This window comes from Gobio gobio (assembly GCF_949357685.1).
Source record: "Gobio gobio genome assembly, chromosome: 20".
Taxonomy (NCBI): Eukaryota; Metazoa; Chordata; class Actinopteri; order Cypriniformes; family Gobionidae; genus Gobio; species Gobio gobio.
The window spans coordinates 1,110,385-1,133,464 of record NC_137113.1 but is presented as its reverse complement, the minus strand read 5'-3'; the positions used below and the strand labels follow the sequence as shown (position 1 = coordinate 1,133,464).

General features: G+C 37.1%; 1 protein-coding gene across 1 annotated transcript in view; it reads right to left on the bottom strand.

Moving 5' to 3' along the window:
* The window catches only part of fmn2b (formin 2b), a gene marked incomplete at its 5' end in the record, with an annotated part of 122,932 nt that overhangs the window by 20,431 nt on the left and 79,421 nt on the right, over nucleotides 1–23,080 (bottom strand). Inside the window, 1 exon segment of the mRNA XM_079845517.1 lies at nucleotides 3,454–3,546. Coding sequence (XP_079701643.1) covers nucleotides 3,454–3,546 — 93 coding nt within the window.

The following is a 23,080-nucleotide window of genomic DNA, read 5'->3' as shown; positions in this document are numbered from 1 at the left end:
ACAGATGGAAGACTGGTTCTCCTTCACTCTTCTGCTGTGGTAACTCCGCATCAACACCGTCCAATCCCTCAGCAGAACTCACACTGATCTCCGGCAGAGAGTATGAAAAACAGACACTTTACCAGGAAACAGAGAGAATTTGGAGAGTGCAGCTCCAAACCAAAATCACACACACACACGAGAAACAGAGCTTCAGCACAATGGATTTCAAATAGTGTGTGTTGCACAACGTCTGAAAGCCGCATGTGTGTTCAGCTCATGTATTCCCGTAAACAGACACTCATACATGATCTCTTCATCTCCTGTTAGTGGGTGGGGTATATTAGGCAGCAAGTGAACATGTTGTCCTCAGAGTTGATGTGTTAGAAGCAGGAAAAATGGGCAAGAGTAAGGATTAGAGCGAGTTTGACAAGGGCCAGATTGTGCTGGGTCAGAGCATCTCAGTTTGTGGAGTAAGGACCAGTCAGGGTGCCCATGCTGACCCCTGACCCCGCCCAAAGCACCAACAGTGGCACGTGAGCATCAGAACTGGACCATGGAGCAATGGAAGAAGGTGGCCTGAGGTTGAGGCGTTGACTTGGCCTCCAAATTCTGTGGGATGAGCAACTTACAGGACTTAAAGGATCTGCTGCTAACATCTTGGTGCCAGATCCCACAGCACACCTTCAGGAGTCCATGCTTTGACGGGTCAGCAAAAGGGCGACCAACACAATATTAGGTCATAATGTTATGCCTGATCGGTGTTTATACACACACTTAAAATGTCTATGTGGAGTTTTTAATATGCTTTAAGACAAACCATGTGCAAATTCATAAGTCGGCACTGCGGAGTATTTCCTCCTTAAGGCAGATGGAGAACGGGAGCCTGGCTGTAACATTAGCAACACATTATGGGCTGTTTGAGAACAGTCAAGCAAAACGTGTCCGACGTTGTAGAGAGCGAGACAAAACACTTTCCATTCTGATACACCGACTGATGAACGAGTGTGAGTGTGAGTGCGTGTGTGTGTGTTAGTGTGTGAGTGTGTGTTAGAGTGTGTGAACGAGTGTGTGTGTGAGTGTGAGTGCGTGTGTTAGTGTGTGAGTGTGTGTTAGAGTGTGTGAACGAGTGTGTGTGTGAGTGGGTAAGTTTGTTAGTGTGTGAACGAGTGTGTGTGTGTGAGTGGGTAAGTGTGTGTTAGAGTGTGTGAGATAGTGTGTGTGAACGAGTGTGTAAGTGTGTGTTAGAGTGTGTGAACGAGTGTGTGTGTGAGTGGGTAAGTGTGTTAGAGTGTGTGTGTTAGAGTGTAAGTGTGTGTTAGAGTGTGAGATAGTGTGTGAACGAGTGTGTGTGTGAGTGGGTAAGTGTGTGTTAGAGTGTGTGAACGAGTGTGTGTTAGAGTGTGTGAACGAGTGTGTGTGGGTAAGTGTGTGTTAGAGTGTGTGTTAGAGTGTGTGAACGAGTGTGTGTGTGTTAGAGTGTAAGTGTGTGTTAGAGTGTGAGATAGTGTGTGAACGAGTGTGTGTGTGTGTGTGTGTGTGAGTGGGTAAGTGTGTGTTAGAGTGTGTGAACAAGTGTGTGTGTGTGTGAGTGGGTAAGTGTGTGTTAGAGTGTGTGAACAAGTGTGTGTGAGTGGGTAAGTGTGTGTTAGAGTGTGTGAACAAGTGTGTGTGAGTGGGTAAGTGTGTGATAGAGTGTGTGAACAAGTGTGTGTGAGTGGGTAAGTGTGTGTTAGAGTGTGTGAACAAGTGTGTGTGAGTGGGTAAGTGTGTGTTAGAGTGTGTGAACAAGTGTGTGTGTGAGTGGGTAAATGTGTGTTAGAGTGTGTGAGATAGTGTGTGTGTGAGTGGGTAAATGTGTGTTAGAGTGTGTGAGATAGTGTGTGTGAACGAGTGTGTGTGTGAGTGTGAGTGGGTAAGTGTGTGTTAGAGTGTGTGAGATAGTGTTTGAACGAGTGTGTGTGTGTGTGTGTGTGAGTGGGTAAGTGTGTGTTAGAGTGTGTGAGATAGTGTTTGAACGAGTGTGTGTGTGTGTGAGTGGGTAAGTGTGTGTTAGAGTGGGTGAGATAGTGTGTGTTAGAGTGGGTGAACAAGTGTGTGTGAGTGGGTGTGTGTTAGAGTGTGTGAACAAGTGTGTGTGTGAGTGGGTAAATGTGTGTTAGAGTGTGTGAGATAGTGTGTGTTAGAGTGGGTGAACAAGTGTGTGTGAGTGGGTGTGTGTTAGAGTGTGTGAACAAGTGTGTGTGTGAGTGGGTAAATGTGTGTTAGAGTGTGTGAGATAGTGTGTGTGAACGAGTGTGTGTGTGTGTGAGTGGGTAAATGTGTGTTAGAGTGTGTGAGATAGTGTGTGTGAACGAGTGTGTGTGTGTGAGTGTGTAAGTGTGTGTTAGAGTGTGTGAACGAGTGTGTGTGTGAGCGGGTAAGTGTGTTAGAGTGTGTGAACGAGTGTGTGTGTGAGCGGGTAAGTGTGTGTTAGAGTGTGTGTTAGAGTGTGTGTGTGAGCGGGTAAGTGTGTGTTAGAGTGTGTGAACGAGTGTGTGTGTGAGTGTGTAAGTGTGTGAACGAGTGTGTGTGTGAGCGGGTAAATGTGTGTTAGAGTGTGTGAGATAGTGTGTGAACGAGAGTGTGTGTGTGTGTGTGTGTGTGTGTGTAAGTGTGTGTGAGTGTGTGAGATAGTGTGTGAACGAGTGTGTGTGTGTGTGTGTGTGTGTGTGTGTGTGTGTGTGAGATAGTGTGTGAACGAGTGTGTGTGTGTGTGTGTGTGTGTGAGTGTGTGAGATAGTGTGTGAACGAGTGTGTGTGTGTGTGTGTGTGAGTGTGTGAGATAGTGTGTGAACGAGTGTGTGTGTGTGTAAGTGTGTGTGAGTGTGTGAGATAGTGTGTGAACGAGTGTGTGTGTGTGTGTGTGAGTGTGTGAGATAGTGTGTGAACGAGTGTGTGTGTGTGTGTGTGTGTGTGTGTGTGTGTGTGAGTGTGTGAGATAGTGTGTGAACGAGTGTGTGTGTGTGTGTGTGTGTGTGTGTGTGTAAGTGTGTGTGAGTGTGTGAGATAGTGTGTGAACGAGTGTGTGTGTGTGTGTGTGTGTGAGTGTGTGAGATAGTGTGTGAACGAGTGTGTGAACGAGTGTGTGTGTGTGTGTGTGTGTGTGTGTGTGTGTGTGTGTGTGTGTGAACGAGTGTGTGTGTGTGTGTGTGTGTGTGTGTGTGTGTGTGTGTGTGTGTGTGTGAACGAGTGTGTGTGTGTGTGTGTGTGTGTGTGTGTGTGTGTGTGTGTGCGCAGATGTGTAGTCCTGGAGGGTCAGAGGTGTAGATTAGTGTGACTGTGGGTCAGTGGAATCTAATGGCCGCCGCTCTGGAGGTCAGACTGTAATTCTCCCCCACAGCAGAAACACTGCAGACTCTCAGGAATCCCTGTGTTTGATTGACAGCAGCCTCAGGACGGACAGGTCAGATTCCCCCAGATTCCCACACTCACCTCCACTCACGAACGCCTCCATCTCCTCTTTAAACGGCTGCAGATGCTCCTCCGTCGACACGGAGCACACCTTCTCCACCTGTGCAGTGCATGCTGGGAAACAGGACAATTTACAGTCATCAAGAGCCACAATGATCATAATGACCAAAACAATGAGGTTTAGTTTATCTACATTATGAACTAACATTGAACAGTTTATTTTAAACTAACATTAACAGATCATTAAAGTGACAGTTCACCCAAAAATGAGAATTAGGCCATGATTTACTCGCCCTCAACTCATCTGTGTGAGACGTTCTTCTGTCAGACGAACACAATCAGAGTTATATTAATAATGACTCTTCCAAAAAAGTGCATCATCTATCCATCATAAAAGTGCATCTATCCATCATAAAAGTGCATCATCTGTCCATCATAAAAGTGCATCTATCCATCATAAAAGAGCATCTATCCATCATAAAAGAGCATCTATCCATCATAAAAGAGCATCTATCCATCATAAAAGAGCATCCGTCCATCATAAAAGAGCAACTGTCCATCATAAAAGTGCATCTATCCATCATAAAAGAGCATCTATCCATCATAAAAGAGCATCCATCCATCATAAAAGAGCATCTGTCCATCATAAAAGAGCATCTGTCCATCATAAAAGTGCATCTATCCATCATAAAAGAGCATCTATCCATCATAAAAGTGCATCTGTCCATCATAAAAGTGCATCTATCCATCATAAAAGAGCATCTGTCCATCATAAAAGTGCATCTATCCATCATAAAAGAGCATCTATCCATCATAAAAGAGCATCTATCCATCATAAAAGTGCATCTATCCATCATAAAAGAGCATCTATCCATCATAAAAGAGCATCTATCCATCATAAAAGTGCATCTATCCATCATAAAAGAGCATCTATCCATCATAAAAGAGTATCTGTCCATCATAAAAGAGTATCTGTCCATCATAAAAGAGCATCTGTCCATCATAAAAGTGCATCTGTCCATCATAAAAGAGTATCTGTCCATCATAAAAGAGTATCTATCCATCATAAAAGAGCATCTATCCATCATAAAAGTGCATCTATCCATCATAAAAGAGCATCTATCCATCATAAAAGTGCATCTATCCATCATAAAAGAGCATCTATCCATCATAAAAGAGCATCTATCCATCATAAAAGTGCATCTATCCATCATAAAAGAGCATCTATCCATCATAAAAGAGCATCTATCCATCATAAAAGTGCATCTATCCATCATAAAAGTGCATCTATCCATCATAAAAGTGCATCTATCCATCATAAAAGTGCATCTATCCATCATAAAAGAGCATCTATCCATCATAAAAGAGCATCTATCCATCATAAAAGAGCATCTATCCATCATAAAAGAGCATCTATCCATCATAAAAGAGCATCTATCCATCATAAAAGAGCATCTATCCATCAAAAAAGTGCATCTATCCATCATAAAAGTGCATCTATCCATCATAAAAGAGCATCTATCCATCATAAAAGAGCATCTATCCATCATAAAAGTGCATCTATCCATCATAAAAGAGCATCTATCCATCATAAAAGAGCATCTATCCATCATAAAAGAGTATCTGTCCATCATAAAAGAGCATCTATCCATCATAAAAGAGCATCTATCCATCATAAAAGAGTATCTGTCCATCATAAAAGAGCATCTATCCATCATAAAAGAGCATCTATCCATCATAAAAGAGTATCTGTCCATCATAAAAGAGCATCTATCCATCATAAAAGAGCATCTATCCATCATAAAAGAGTATCTGTCCATCATAAAAGAGCATCTGTCCATCATAAAAGTGCATCTGTCCATCATAAAAGTGCATCTATCCATCATAAAAGAGCATCTATCCATCATAAAAGTGCATCTGTCCATCATAAAAGTGCATCTATCCATCATAAAAGAGCATCTATCCATCATAAAAGAGCATCTATCCATCATAAAAGTGCATCTATCCATCATAAAAGAGCATCTATCCATCATAAAAGAGCATCTATCCATCATAAAAGTGCATCTATCCATCATAAAAGAGCATCTATCCATCATAAAAGAGTATCTGTCCATCATAAAAGAGTATCTGTCCATCATAAAAGTGCATCTGTCCATCATAAAAGAGTATCTGTCCATCATAAAAGAGTATCTATCCATCATAAAAGAGCATCTGTCCATCATAAAAGAGTATCTATCCATCATAAAAGAGCATCCATCCATCATAAAAGTGCATCTATCCATCATAAAAGAGCATCTATCCATCATAAAAGTGCATCTATCCATCATAAAAGAGCATCTATCCATCATAAAAGAGCATCTATCCATCATAAAAGTGCATCTATCCATCATAAAAGAGCATCTATCCATCATAAAAGAGCATCTATCCATCATAAAAGTGCATCTATCCATCATAAAAGTGCATCTATCCATCATAAAAGTGCATCTATCCATCATAAAAGTGCATCTATCCATCATAAAAGAGCATCTATCCATCATAAAAGAGCATCTATCCATCATAAAAGAGTATCTGTCCATCATAAAAGAGTATCTATCCATCATAAAAGAGCATCTATCCATCATAAAAGTGCATCTATCCATCATAAAAGAGCATCTATCCATCATAAAAGAGCATCTATCCATCATAAAAGTGCATCTATCCATCATAAAAGAGCATCTATCCATCATAAAAGAGTATCTGTCCATCATAAAAGAGTATCTGTCCATCATAAAAGAGCATCTGTCCATCATAAAAGTGCATCTGTCCATCATAAAAGAGTATCTGTCCATCATAAAAGTGCATCTATCCATCATAAAAGAGCATCTATCCATCATAAAAGAGCATCTATCCATCATAAAAGTGCATCTATCCATCATAAAAGAGCATCTATCCATCATAAAAGAGCATCTATCCATCATAAAAGTGCATCTATCCATCATAAAAGAGCATCTATCCATCATAAAAGAGTATCTGTCCATCATAAAAGAGTATCTGTCCATCATAAAAGAGCATCTGTCCATCATAAAAGAGTATCTGTCCATCATAAAAGAGTATCTGTCCATCATAAAAGAGTATCTATCCATCATAAAAGAGCATCTATCCATCATAAAAGAGCATCTATCCATCATAAAAGAGCATCTATCCATCATAAAAGAGCATCTATCCATCAAAAAAGTGCATCTATCCATCATAAAAGAGCATCTATCCATCATAAAAGTGCATCTATCCATCATAAAAGAGCATCTATCCATCATAAAAGAGCATCTATCCATCATAAAAGAGCATCTATCCATCATAAAAGTGCATCTGTCCATCATAAAAGTGCATCTATCCATCATAAAAGTGCATCTATCCATCATAAAAGAGCATCTATCCATCATAAAAGAGCATCTATCCATCATAAAAGTGCATCTATCCATCATAAAAGAGCATCTATCCATCATAAAAGAGCATCTATCCATCATAAAAGAGTATCTGTCCATCATAAAAGAGCATCTATCCATCATAAAAGAGCATCTATCCATCATAAAAGAGTATCTGTCCATCATAAAAGAGCATCTGTCCATCATAAAAGAGCATCTATCCATCATAAAAGAGTATCTGTCCATCATAAAAGAGTATCTGTCCATCATAAAAGAGTATCTGTCCATCATAAAAGAGTATCTGTCCATCATAAAAGAGCATCTATCCATCATAAAAGAGCATCTATCCATCATAAAAGAGCATCTATCCATCATAAAAGTGCATCTATCCATCATAAAAGAGCATCTATCCATCATAAAAGAGCATCTGTCCATCATAAAAGAGCATCTGTCCATCATAAAAGAGCATCTGTCCATCATAAAAGTGCATCTGTCCATCATAAAAGAGCATCCGTCCATCATAAAAGAGTATCTGTCCATCATAAAAGTGCATCTGTCCATCATAAAAGTGCATCTATCCATCATAAAAGAGCATCTATCCATCATAAAAGAGCATCTGTCCATCATAAAAGAGCATCTGTCCATCATAAAAGAGCATCTGTCCATCATAAAAGTGCATCTGTCCATCATAAAAGAGCATCCGTCCATCATAAAAGAGTATCTGTCCATCATAAAAGTGCATCTGTCCATCATAAAAGAGTATCTATCCATCATAAAAGAGCATCTATCCATCATAAAAGAGCATCTATCCATCATAAAAGTGCATCTATCCATCATAAAAGAGCATCTATCCATCATAAAAGAGCATCTATCCATCATAAAAGAGCATCTGTCCATCATAAAAGTGCATCTATCCATCATAAAAGTGCATCTATCCATCATAAAAGTGCATCTATCCATCAAAAAAGTGCATCTATCCATCATAAAAGAGCATCTATCCATCATAAAAGAGCATCTATCCATCATAAAAGTGCATCTATCCATCATAAAAGAGCAACTGTCCATCATAAAAGAGCATATATCCATCATAAAAGTGCATCTATCCATCAAAAAAGTGCATCTGTCCATCATAAAAGTGCATCTGTCCATCATAAAAGTGCATCTATCCATCATAAAAGTGCATCTGTCCATCATAAAAGAGCATCTATCCATCATAAAAGTGCATCTATCCATCATAAAAGAGCATCTATCCATCATAAAAGAGCATCTATCCATCATAAAAGTGCATCTATCCATCATAAAAGAGCATCTATCCATCATAAAAGAGCATCTATCCATCATAAAAGAGCATCTATCCATCATAAAAGAGCATCTATCCATCATAAAAGTGCATCTGTCCATCATAAAAGAGCATCCATCCATCATAAAAGTGCATCTATCCATCATAAAAGTGCATCTATCCATCATAAAAGAGTATCTATCCATCATAAAAGAGCATCTGTCCATCATAAAAGAGCATCTATCCATCATAAAAGTGCATCTATCCATCATAAAAGTGCATCTATCCATCATAAAAGAGTATCTATCCATCATAAAAGAGCATCTATCCATCATAAAAGTGCATCTATCCATCAAAAAAGTGCATCTGTCCATCATAAAAGTGCATCTGTCCATCATAAAAGTGCATCTATCCATCATAAAAGTGCATCTGTCCATCATAAAAGAGCATCTATCCATCATAAAAGTGCATCTATCCATCATAAAAGAGCATCTATCCATCATAAAAGAGCATCTATCCATCATAAAAGTGCATCTATCCATCATAAAAGTGCATCTGTCCATCATAAAAGTGCATCTATCCATCATAAAAGTGCATCTATCCATCATAAAAGAGCATCTATCCATCATAAAAGTGCATCTATCCATCATAAAAGTGCATCTATCCATCATAAAAGAGCATCTATCCATCATAAAAGTGCATCTATCCATCATAAAAGTGCATCTATCCATCATAAAAGAGCATCTATCCATCATAAAAGTGCATCTATCCATCATAAAAGTGCATCTATCCATCATAAAAGAGCATCTATCCATCATAAAAGTGCATCTATCCATCATAAAAGAGCATCTATCCATCATAAAAGTGCATCTATCCATCATAAAAGTGCATCTATCCATCATAAAAGTGCATCTATCCATCATAAAAGTGCATCTATCCATCATAAAAGAGCATCTATCCATCATAAAAGTGCATCTATCCATCATAAAAGTGCATCTATCCATCATAAAAGAGCATCTATCCATCATAAAAGAGCATCTATCCATCATAAAAGTGCATCTATCCATCATAAAAGAGCATCTATCCATCATAAAAGAGCATCTATCCATCATAAAAGAGCATCTATCCATCATAAAAGTGCATCTATCCATCATAAAAGTGCATCTATCCATCATAAAAGTGCATCTATCCATCATAAAAGTGCATCTATCCATCATAAAAGAGCATCCATCCATCATAAAAGTGCATCTATCCATCATAAAAGAGCATCTATCCATCATAAAAGTGCATCTATCCATCATAAAAGTGCATCTATCCATCATAAAAGAGCATCTATCCATCATAAAAGAGCATCTATCCATCATAAAAGTGCATCTGTCCATCATAAAAGAGCATCTATCCATCATAAAAGTGCATCTATCCATCATAAAAGTGCATCTATCCATCATAAAAGAGCATCTATCCATCATAAAAGAGCATCTATCCATCATAAAAGTGCATCTGTCCATCATAAAAGAGCATCTGTCCATCATAAAAGAGCATCTATCCATCATAAAAGAGCATCTATCCATCATAAAAGAGCATCTGTCCATCATAAAAGAGCATCTATCCATCATAAAAGTGCATCTATCCATCATAAAAGAGCATCTATCCATCATAAAAGAGCATCTATCCATCATAAAAGTGCATCTATCCATCATAAAAGAGCAACTGTCCATCATAAAAGTGCATCTATCCATCATAAAAGTGCATCTGTCCATCATAAAAGAGCATCTATCCATCATAAAAGTGCATCTATCCATCATAAAAGAGCATCTATCCATCATAAAAGTGCATCTATCCATCATAAAAGAGCATCTATCCATCATAAAAGTGCATCCATCCATCATAAAAGTGCATCTATCCATCATAAAAGAGCATCTATCCATCATAAAAGTGCATCTGTCCATCATAAAAGTGCATCTGTCCATCATAAAAGAGCATCTATCCATCATAAAAGTGCATCTATCCATCATAAAAGTGCATCTGTCCATCATAAAAGAGCATCTATCCATCATAAAAGTGCATCTATCCATCATAAAAGTGCATCTGTCCATCATAAAAGTGCATCTATCCATCATAAAAGTGCATCTGTCCATCATAAAAGAGCATCTATCCATCATAAAAGTGCATCTGTCCATCATAAAAGAGCATCTGTCCATCATAAAAGAGCATCTGTCCATCATAAAAGAGTATCTGTCCATCATAAAAATGCATCTGTCCATCATAAAAGTGCATCTGTCCATCATAAAAGAGTATCTGTCCATCATAAAAGAGTATCTATCCATCATAAAAGTGCATCTATCCATCATAAAAGTGCATCTATCCATCATAAAAGAGCATCTATCCATCATAAAAGAGCATCTATCCATCATAAAAGTGCATCTATCCATCATAAAAGAGCATCTGTCCATCATAAAAGAGCATCTATCCATCATAAAAGAGCATCTATCCATCATAAAAGTGCATCCATCCATCATAAAAGTGCATCTATCCATCATAAAAGAGCATCTATCCATCATAAAAGAGCATCTATCCATCATAAAAGAGCATCTATCCATCATAAAAGAGCATCTATCCATCATAAAAGTGCATCTATCCATCATAAAAGAGCATCTATCCATCATAAAAGAGCATCTATCCATCATAAAAGAGCATCTATCCATCATAAAAGAGCATCTATCCATCATAAAAGTGCATCTATCCATCATAAAAGAGCATCTATCCATCATAAAAGAGCATCTGTCCATCATAAAAGAGCATCTGTCCATCATAAAAGAGCATCTATCCATCATAAAAGAGCATCTATCCATCATAAAAGAGCATCTATCCATCATAAAAGAGCATCTATCATCATAAAAGAGCATCTATCCATCATAAAAGAGCATCTATCCATCATAAAAGAGCATCTATCCATCATAAAAGTGCATCTATCCATCATAAAAGAGCATCTATCCATCATAAAAGAGCATCTATCCATCATAAAAGAGCATCTATCCATCATAAAAGAGCATCTATCCATCATAAAAGAGCATCTATCCATCATAAAAGAGCATCTATCCATCATAAAAGTGCATCTATCCATCATAAAAGAGCATCTATCCATCATAAAAGAGCATCTATCCTTCATAAAAGAGCATCTATCCATCATAAAAGAGCATCTATCCATCATAAAAGAGTATCTGTCCATCATAAAAGAGCATCTGTCCATCATAAAAGAGTATCTGTCCATCATAAAAGAGTATCTGTCCATCATAAAAGTGCATCTGTCCATCATAAAAGTGCATCTGTCCATCATAAAAGAGCATCTGTCCATCATAAAAGAGCATCTGTCCATCATAAAAGAGCATCTGTCCATCATAAAAGAGCATCTATCCATCATAAAAGAGCATCTATCCATCATAAAAGAGCATCTATCCATCATAAAAGAGCATCTATCCATCATAAAAGTGCATCTATCCATCATAAAAGTGCATCTATCCATCATAAAAGAGCATCTATCCATCATAAAAGAGCATCTGTCCATCATAAAAGAGCATCTATCCATCATAAAAGAGCATCTATCCATCATAAAAGAGCATCTATCCATCATAAAAGAGCATCTATCCATCATAAAAGAGCATCATAAAAGAGCATCTATCCATCATAAAAGAGCATCTATCCATCATAAAAGAGCATCTATCCATCATAAAAGAGCATCTATCCATCATAAAAGAGCATCTATCCATCATAAAAGAGCATCTATCCATCATAAAAGTGCATCTATCCATCATAAAAGAGCATCTATCCATCATAAAAGTGCATCTATCCATCATAAAAGAGCATCTATCCATCATAAAAGAGCATCTATCCTTCATAAAAGAGCATCTATCCATCATAAAAGAGCATCTATCCATCATAAAAGAGTATCTGTCCATCATAAAAGAGCATCTGTCCATCATAAAAGAGTATCTGTCCATCATAAAAGAGTATCTGTCCATCATAAAAGTGCATCTGTCCATCATAAAAGTGCATCTGTCCATCATAAAAGAGCATCTGTCCATCATAAAAGAGCATCTGTCCATCATAAAAGAGCATCTGTCCATCATAAAAGAGCATCTATCCATCATAAAAGAGCATCTATCCATCATAAAAGAGCATCTATCCATCATAAAAGAGCATCTATCCATCATAAAAGAGCATCTGTCCATCATAAAAGAGCATCTATCCATCATAAAAGTGCATCTATCCATCAAAAAAGTGCATCTATCCATCATAAAAGAGCATCTATCCATCATAAAAGAGCATCTATCCATCATAAAAGTGCATCTATCCATCATAAAAGAGCATCTATCCATCATAAAAGAGCATCTATCCATCATAAAAGAGCATCATAAAAGAGCATCTATCCATCATAAAAGAGCATCTATCCATCATAAAAGAGCATCTATCCATCATAAAAGAGCATCTATCCATCATAAAAGTGCATCTATCCATCATAAAAGTGCATCTGTCCATCATAAAAGTGCATCTGTCCATCATAAAAGAGCATCTGTCCATCATAAAAGAGCATCTATCCATCATAAAAGTGCATCTATCCATCATAAAAGTGCATCTGTCCATCATAAAAGAGCATCTGTCCATCATAAAAGAGCATCTATCCATCATAAAAGAGCATCTGTCCATCATAAAAGAGCATCTGTCCATCATAAAAGTGCATCTATCCATCATAAAAGTGCATCTATCCATCATAAAAGAGCATCTATCCATCATAAAAGTGCATCTATCCATCATAAAAGAGCATCTATCCTTCATAAAAGAGCATCTATCCATCATAAAAGAGCATCTATCCATCATAAAAGAGCATCTATCCTTCATAAAAGAGCATCTATCCATCATAAAAGAGCATCTATCCATCATAAAAGTGCATCTATCCATCATAAAAGAGCATCTATCCATCATAAAAGTGCATCTATCCATCATAAAAGAGCATCTATCCTTCATAAAAGAGCATCTATCCATCATAAAAGAGCATCTGTCCATCATAAAAGAGTATCTGTCCATCATAAAAGAGTATCTGTCCATCATAAAAGTGCATCTGTCCATCATAAAAGTGCATCTGTCCATCATAAAAGAGCATCTATCCATCATAAAAGAGCATCTGTCCATCATAAAAGAGCATCTATCCATCATAAAAGAGCATCTATCCATCATAAAAGAGCATCTATCCATCATAAAAGTGCATCTATCCATCAAAAAAGTGCATCTATCCATCATAAAAGAGCATCTATCCATCATAAAAGAGCATCTATCCATCATAAAAGTGCATCTATCCATCATAAAAGAGCATCTATCCATCATAAAAGAGCATCTATCCATCATAAAAGAGCATCTATCCATCATAAAAGAGCATCATAAAAGAGCATCTATCCATCATAAAAGAGCATCTATCCATCATAAAAGAGTATCTGTCCATCATAAAAGAGCATCTGTCCATCATAAAAGAGTATCTGTCCATCATAAAAGAGCATCTATCCATCATAAAAGTGCATCTATCCATCATAAAAGAGCATCTGTCCATCATAAAAGAGTATCTGTCCATCATAAAAGAGTATCTGTCCATCATAAAAGAGTATCTGTCCATCATAAAAGTGCATCTGTCCATCATAAAAGAGCATCTATCCATCATAAAAGAGCATCTGTCCATCATAAAAGAGCATCTATCCATCATAAAAGAGCATCTATCCATCATAAGAGCATCTATCCATCATAAAAGTGCATCTATCCATCAAAAAAGTGCATCTATCCATCATAAAAGAGCATCTATCCATCATAAAAGTGCATCTATCCATCATAAAAGTGCATCTGTCCATCATAAAAGAGTATCTGTCCATCATAAAAGAGTATCTGTCCATCATAAAAGAGTATCTGTCCATCATAAAAGAGTATCTGTCCATCATAAAAGTGCATCTGTCCATCATAAAAGAGCATCTATCCATCATAAAAGAGCATCTATCCATCATAAAAGAGCATCTATCCATCATAAAAGTGCATCTATCCATCATAAAAGAGTATCTGTCCATCATAAAAGAGTATCTGTCCATCATAAAAGTGCATCTGTCCATCATAAAAGAGCATCTATCCATCATAAAAGAGCATCTATCCATCATAAAAGAGCATCTATCCATCATAAAAGTGCATCTATCCATCATAAAAGAGTATCTGTCCATCATAAAAGAGTATCTGTCCATCATAAAAGTGCATCTGTCCATCATAAAAGAGCATCTATCCATCATAAAAGAGCATCTATCCATCATAAAAGAGCATCTATCCATCATAAAAGAGCATCTATCCATCAAAAAAGTGCATCTATCCATCATAAAAGAGCATCTATCCATCATAAAAGAGCATCTATCCATCATAAAAGAGCATCTATCCATCATAAAAGAGCATCTATCCATCATAAAAGAGCATCTATCCATCATAAAAGAGCATCTATCCATCATAAAAGAGCATCATAAAAGAGCATCTATCCATCATAAAAGTGCATCTGTCCATCATAAAAGTGCATCTATCCATCATAAAAGTGCATCTGTCCATCATAAAAGTGCATCTATCCATCATAAAAGAGCATCATAAAAGAGCATCTATCCATCATAAAAGAGTATCTGTCCATCATAAAAGAGTATCTGTCCATCATAAAAGAGCATCTATCCATCATAAAAGAGCATCTATCCATCATAAAAGAGCATCTATCCATCATAAAAGTGCATCTATCCATCATAAAAGTGCATCTATCCATCATAAAAGAGCATCTATCCATCATAAAAGTGCATCTATCCATCATAAAAGTGCATCTATCCATCATAAAAGTGCATCTATCCATCATAAAAGAGCATCTATCCATCATAAAAGAGCATCTATCCATCATAAAAGAGCATCTATCCATCATAAAAGAGCATCATAAAAGAGCATCTATCCATCATAAAAGTGCATCTGTCCATCATAAAAGTGCATCTATCCATCATAAAAGTGCATCTGTCCATCATAAAAGTGCATCTATCCATCATAAAAGTGCATCTATCCATCATAAAAGAGCATCTATCCATCATAAAAGTGCATCTATCCATCATAAAAGTGCATCTATCCATCATAAAAGTGCATCTGTCCATCATAAAAGAGCATCTATCCATCATAAAAGTGCATCTATCCATCATAAAAGAGCATCTATCCATCATAAAAGAGCATCTATCCATCATAAAAGAGCATCTATCCATCATAAAAGAGCATCTATCCATCATAAAAGTGCATCTGTCCATCATAAAAGTGCATCTATCCATCATAAAAGTGCATCTATCCATCATAAAAGAGCATCTATCCATCATAAAAGAGCATCTATCCATCATAAAAGAGCATCTATCCATCATAAAAGAGCATCTATCCATCATAAAAGTGCATCTATCCATCATAAAAGTGCATCTATGCATCATAAAAGTGCATCTGTCCATCATAAAAGTGCATCTATCCATCATAAAAGTGCATCTATCCATCATAAAAGTGCATCTGTCCATCATAAAAGTGCATCTATCCATCATAAAAGTGCATCTGTCCATCATAAAAGTGCATCTATCCATCATAAAAGTGCATCTGTCCATCATAAAAGTGCATCTATCCATCATAAAAGTGCATCTATCCATCATAAAAGAGCATCTGTCCATCATAAAAGTGCATCTATCCATCATAAAAGTGCATCTGTCCATCATAAAAGTGCATCTATCCATCATAAAAGTGCATCTGTCCATCATAAAAGTGCATCTGTCCATCATAAAAGTGCATCTATCCATCATAAAAGTGCATCTATCCATCATAAAAGAGCATCTATCCATCATAAAAGAGCATCTATCCATCATAAAAGAGCATCTATCCATCATAAAAGAGCATCTATCCATCATAAAAGTGCATCTATCCATCATAAAAGTGCATCTATCCATCATAAAAGTGCATCTGTCCATCATAAAAGTGCATCTATCCATCATAAAAGTGCATCTATCCATCATAAAAGTGCATCTGTCCATCATAAAAGTGCATCTATCCATCATAAAAGTGCATCTGTCCATCATAAAAGTGCATCTATCCATCATAAAAGTGCATCTGTCCATCATAAAAGTGCATCTATCCATCATAAAAGTGCATCTATCCATCATAAAAGTGCATCTGTCCATCATAAAAGTGCATCTATCCATCATAAAAGTGCATCTGTCCATCATAAAAGTGCATCTATCCATCATAAAAGTGCATCTGTCCATCATAAAAGTGCATCTATCCATCATAAAAGTGCATCTATCCATCATAAAAGAGCATCTATCCATCATAAAAGAGCATCTATCCATCATAAAAGTGCATCTATCCATCATAAAAGAGCATCTATCCATCATAAAAGTGCATCTATCCATCATAAAAGAGCATCCATCCATCATAAAAGAGCATCTATCCATCATAAAAGAGCATCTATCCATCATAAAAGAGCATCTATCCATCATAAAAGAGCATCTATCCATCATAAAAGAGCATCTATCCATCATAAAAGAGCATCCATCCATCATAAAAGAGCATCTATCCATCATAAAAGAGCATCTATCCATCATAAAAGAGCATCTATCCATCATAAAAGAGCATCTATCCATCATAAAAGAGCATCTATCCATCATAAAAGAGCATCCATCCATCATAAAAGAGCATCTATCCATCATAAAAGAGCATCTATCCATCATAAAAGAGCATCTATCCATCATAAAAGTGCATCTATCCATCATAAAAGAGCATCTATCCATCATAAAAGAGCATCCATCCATCATAAAAGTGCATCTATCCATCATAAAAGAGCATCTATCCATCATAAAAGTGCATCTATCCATCATAAAAGAGCATCTATCCATCATAAAAGAGCATCTATCCATCATAAAAGAGCATCTATCCATCATAAAAGAGCATCTATCCATCATAAAAGAGCATCTATCCATCATAAAAGAGTATCTATCCATCATAAAAGAGCATCCATCCATCATAAAAGTGCATCTGTCCATCATAAAAGAGCATCTATCCATCATAAAAGAGCATCTATCCATCATAAAAGAGCATCTATCCATCATAAAAGAGCATCTATCCATCATAAAAGAGCATCTATCCATCATAAAAGAGCATCTGTCCATCATAAAAGAGCATCTATCCATCATAAAAGAGCATCTATCCATCATAAAAGAGCATCTGTCCATCATAAAAGAGCATCTATCCATCATAAAAGAGCATCTATCCATCATAAAAGAGCATCTATCCATCATAAAAGAGCATCTGTCCATCATAAAAGAGCATCTATCCATCATAAAAGAGCATCTGTCCATCATAAAAGAGCATCTATCCATCATAAAAGAGCATCCATCCATCATAAAAGTGCATCTATCCATCATAAAAGAGCAACTGTCCATCATAAAAGAGCATCTGTCCATCATAAAAGAGCATCCATCCATCATAAAAGAGCATCTATCCATCATAAAAGAGCATCCATCCATCATAAAAGAGCATCTGTCCATCATAAAAGAGCATCTGTCCATCATAAAAGAGCATCCATCCATCATAAAAGAGCATCTATCCATCATAAAAGTGCATCTATCCATCATAAAAGAGCATCTATCCATCATAAAAGAGCATCCATCCATCATAAAAGAGCAACTGTCCATCATAAAAGAGCATCTGTCCATCATAAAAGAGCATCTATCCATCATAAAAGTGCATCTATCCATCATAAAAGAGCATCTATCCATCATAAAAGAGCAACTGTCCATCATAAAAGAGCATCTGTCCATCATAAAAGAGCATCTATCCATCATAAAAGAGCATCTGTCCATCATAAAAGAGCATCTGTCCATCATAAAAGAGCATCCATCCATCATAAAAGAGCATCTGTCCATCATAAAAGAGCATCTATCCATCATAAAAGAGCAACTGTCCATCATAAAAGAGCATCTGTCCATCATAAAAGAGCATCCATCCATCATAAAAGTGCATCTATCCATCATAAAAGAGCATCTGTCCATCATAAAAGAGCATCCATCCATCATAAAAGAGCATCTATCCATCATAAAAGAGCAACTGTCCATCATAAAAGAGCATCTGTCCATCATAAAAGAGCATCCATCCATCATAAAAGAGCATCTGTCCATCATAAAAGAGCATCTATCCATCATAAAAGAGCATCTGTCCATCATAAAAGAGCATCTATCCATCATAAAAGAGTATCTATCCATCATAAAAGAGCATCCATCCATCATAAAAGTGCATCTATCCATCATAAAAGAGCATCTATCCATCATAAAAGAGCATCTATCCATCATAAAAGAGCATCTATCCATCATAAAAGAGCATCTATCCATCATAAAAGAGCATCTGTCCATCATAAAAGAGCATCTATCCATCATAAAAGAGCATCTGTCCATCATAAAAGAGCATCTATCCATCATAAAAGAGCATCCATCCATCATAAAAGTGCATCTATCCATCATAAAAGAGCAACTGTCCATCATAAAAGAGCATCTGTCCATCATAAAAGAGCATCCATCCATCATAAAAGAGCATCTATCCATCATAAAAGAGCATCTATCCATCATAAAAGAGCATCTATCCATCATAAAAGTGCATCTATCCATCATAAAAGAGCATCTATCCATCATAAAAGAGCATCTATCCATCATAAAAGAGCATCTGTCCATCATAAAAGAGCATCTATCCATCATAAAAGAGCATCCATCCATCATAAAAGAGCATCTATCCATCATAAAAGAGCATCCATCCATCATAAAAGAGCATCTATCCATCATAAAAGAGCATCCATCCATCATAAAAGAGCATCTATCCATCATAAAAGAGCATCTATCCATCATAAAAGTGCATCTATCCATCATAAAAGAGCATCTATCCATCATAAAAGAGCATCTATCCATCATAAAAGAGCATCTGTCCATCATAAAAGAGCATCTGTCCATCATAAAAGAGCATCTATCCATCATAAAAGAGCATCCATCCATCATAAAAGTGCATCTATCCATCATAAAAGAGCAACTGTCCATCATAAAAGAGCATCTGTCCATCATAAAAGAGCATCCATCCATCATAAAAGTGCATCTATCCATCATAAAAGAGCATCTGTCCATCATAAAAGAGCATCTATCCATCATAAAAGAGCATCTATCCATCATAAAAGAGTATCTGTCCATCATAAAAGAGCATCTGTCCATCATAAAAGAGCATCTGTCCATCATAAAAGAGCATCTGTCCATCATAAAAGAGCATCTATCCATCATAAAAGAGCATCCATCCATCATAAAAGTGCATCTATCCATCATAAAAGAGCAACTGTCCATCATAAAAGAGCATCTGTCCATCATAAAAGAGCATCCATCCATCATAAAAGTGCATCTATCCATCATAAAAGAGCATCTGTCCATCATAAAAGAGCATCTATCCATCATAAAAGAGCATCTATCCATCATAAAAGAGTATCTGTCCATCATAAAAGAGCATCCATCCATCATAAAAGTGCATCTATCCATCATAAAAGAGCATCCATCCATCATAAAAGTGCATCTATCCATCATAAAAGTGCATCCATCCATCATAAAAGAGCATCTATCCATCATAAAAGAGCATCTATCCATCATAAAAGAGCATCTATCCATCATAAAAGAGCATCTATCCATCATAAAAGAGCATCTATCCATCATAAAAGAGCATCTATCCATCATAAAACTGATTGTGTTCATCTGACAGAATAAAGTCACACCTCTGATGACTTGAGGGCGAGTTGTGGGTGAACTCTCTCTTTAATACTAACCCAAACCCTTGAATCAAGCAGCAGAATTGAAACAATCATTAAGATCTAATTATTTTATGGCCCACACACTAGGGCTGGGCGATATGACGATATTATGGCATATCGACGATGTCTCGCAAATATCTCGATGTCGATAACAGTCAGTGTTATCAGACGATAATTCACAGTATCATAAAAATGACGACTGATAAACTCACAGGACATTGCGTTGCCAAATACATTATAAATAGCTTAGTAGTTACCATACACTTACCTTTTTAGTGTTTTTGATGCATAGCTACAGTAGCCTATATGTGTTAAAGCAAAACATTGACGTATATGGATAAGATGTTGGTTGTGGTTGTGCGCAAAGAGAAGCACGTTACAAATTAACGAGACATAGGTTGGCTTGACTAAATGTTTTAAACAGCTCTAAACATATTATTGGCTATTAAATTATAAATAGAATAGCCTATTAATAATACAAATATTAATCAAACATGTAAACCTGGAACATTTAACCTGGAACATTTAAAATACTAACGCTAAAAATAAAACGAGAGAGCGAAACCTTTGAAAAAAAAAAAATATTCAGGACACAATGCGAACGATATTCAATCATTTAGACAAATTGCTTTTATCAGTAACATATTCAAAACGTTTTAAAAAAAAATCAAAATATGGGTAAACAAACATCACCTTAAAATAACTTTATGCAGGTGATCTGTAAAACACCGTAAATGTGGTTTACCCAGCATGTCTTAACAGTTGCGTATGAAAATCATAAATGCATTTTTTATCAGTAAAATCTTCAAAAAACTAAATCATCATTCAAAATTAAAACAATTGATTTTTTTTTTAATTAGACACCTTAATAATAAAATATAATCCAAACACAACGTTATTTAATTGTCTTAGCAGTTGCCATGCATTTTTAAAAAAAATCATTAAAATCATCAAAAATCTAAATTATCATTCAAAATTAAAACAAATATGTTTTCATTTTTCAAAAATACATTAGGCTAGTTCTCAGAAATAAAATATAATCTAAACACCACGTTATTTAATTGAACCTATGCATTTATAAAACATTAACGCAACAATCTAATGCAGGTTTCTAGACACAAAATTTTGCATGATTTTGCTTAGAAAGCCCTTCTTTAATGTGAATTTCGTTTTGTATAAATTGTATCTTAATTTTAATCAACGTTTAATCAGATAATTGCCTGGATTTAATAAATAAGAAGCAAATAGTCTATAGCAGACAATAATTGCGGGAGCGATCACATGCTTTGCGCATGAACTTGAGCGTGTCTCAAATAAACCCAAACTCAGCAGCTACTTGTCTCACAAACATGAGAAATATGTTTATATAAAGCTTGAAATGTCCACTTTTAAACGTAACGAAAATAGTCCAGCAATGCGCAGTGTTCAATAGTGGCAACGATATGCGTCCGTTCATTCACTCTTGTCAAAGACGCATCCGTTTACAAACCAATCAATGTCCCACATAGATGAAGACGAGAGGACGCAAGTGTGTCATGTTAAGTTCTTCGCTCGAATAATTGCAATGTGAAACCAAACCAAAACTAACCGAATGTATAAAATGTATCAAAACATGAACTTCGGTTCGGACCTTGGTGCGGACTTTCAGGTGTGAAAACGCCCTACACTCTCCAAGAGCTATCTGCCAAATAATCTGCTGTGTGGCTCTCAGGCACATAAATCGTTCCGAGGCAGTTTGATTGTAGTACCCAGTTTTTGTCTATGTAATGAGCAGTAATTGACATGTAAGGTGTCATCGTATTGCTGCTCGACCACATATCCGTCGTAAGAGCGACGTAATCCGCGCTACTGATGTTAGTCATAAGCTCAGTTTTCTCTGTATTATACAGCTCTGGAATAGCTGTTCTTGAGAAATAATTCCGACTGGGTACTTCATACTGCCGGTCAAAAGTTTGAAGCATGGACCGGAATTCTGCCTGGTCCACAAGACTAAGAGGCATCATATCTTTAACCAGAAAACGGGTCACAGCTAGAGTGCACTGTCTCCATTTTAAACTGGATTTATCGTACTTCTTTCCACAAGCGAACGCAGAAGCAATCTGAGTTAAACTAGAACTTTTCCCGCTTTGAGAAGCGGCTGCAGAGCGGGGCTCAAATGAGGCCGCTACTGCTGGATGGTGTAGCCAATGTGGATATGGCAGCGGAGATTAGTGGGCTGCGCATCTTTAACCTACTTTTTTTTTTGCACAGCCTGCAGATAGCCTCTGTTGGATCCGCTGGTTCTCCATTTGCATTTGGTTTTAAATCCATAATACTGCCAAATTACCGGTGTGCATCTTTTCTTTGATATTAAGCCGTTGTCCTCCATTTTATGCCTGGAAAATTTTGACACAGACATGAGCAATGGCGCGCGTGGGCGAGGTCAGTGCGGAGTAGACGATATTATCAGATATCGCGATATTTTTGAAGGCGATTATCCCCCCCAAAAAATTCACATATCGCCCAGCCCTACCACACACACACACACACACGTAATGCAGTTTCCACATCTCTAAAGCACATGGAATGATTCCCCTGACCTTTGACCTCCAGTAGGGTCAGAGAGCAGCTTGTGATTGTAGTGACCGATCTCAGCACATCTGCAATCATCATCAGGACTGAGATTAACCCACACATCCGCCCGCTACACACGCACACACACACACACACACACACACACACACACACACACACACACACGCTAAAGTGTGTAAACTCTGAAAGATGTGCTGCCGCTCCTCAGCCCTCGCCGGACAGGAAGCACAGAAGTGTCAGTGTCAGGTTGTTAAAGCCAGAGAGAGCAGAATGTGTGGATAAACTGTGGATTAGAGGAATCACACCTGACCTGTGAACCTCAGAGATTAGAGGAAGCAGCGAGAGGAGAGAGCGAGGTCACTTCCTGCCCAGAGTGCAATCCTTCATTCCTAAAACATGCAGCAATTAGTCCAATTACGGTCATGGGAAGCGGACAGAGGAGATTACAGAGAGCTTTCCTCACGACCGCCGGGATCACGACTCCATCCCTCACACACACTCTCACAC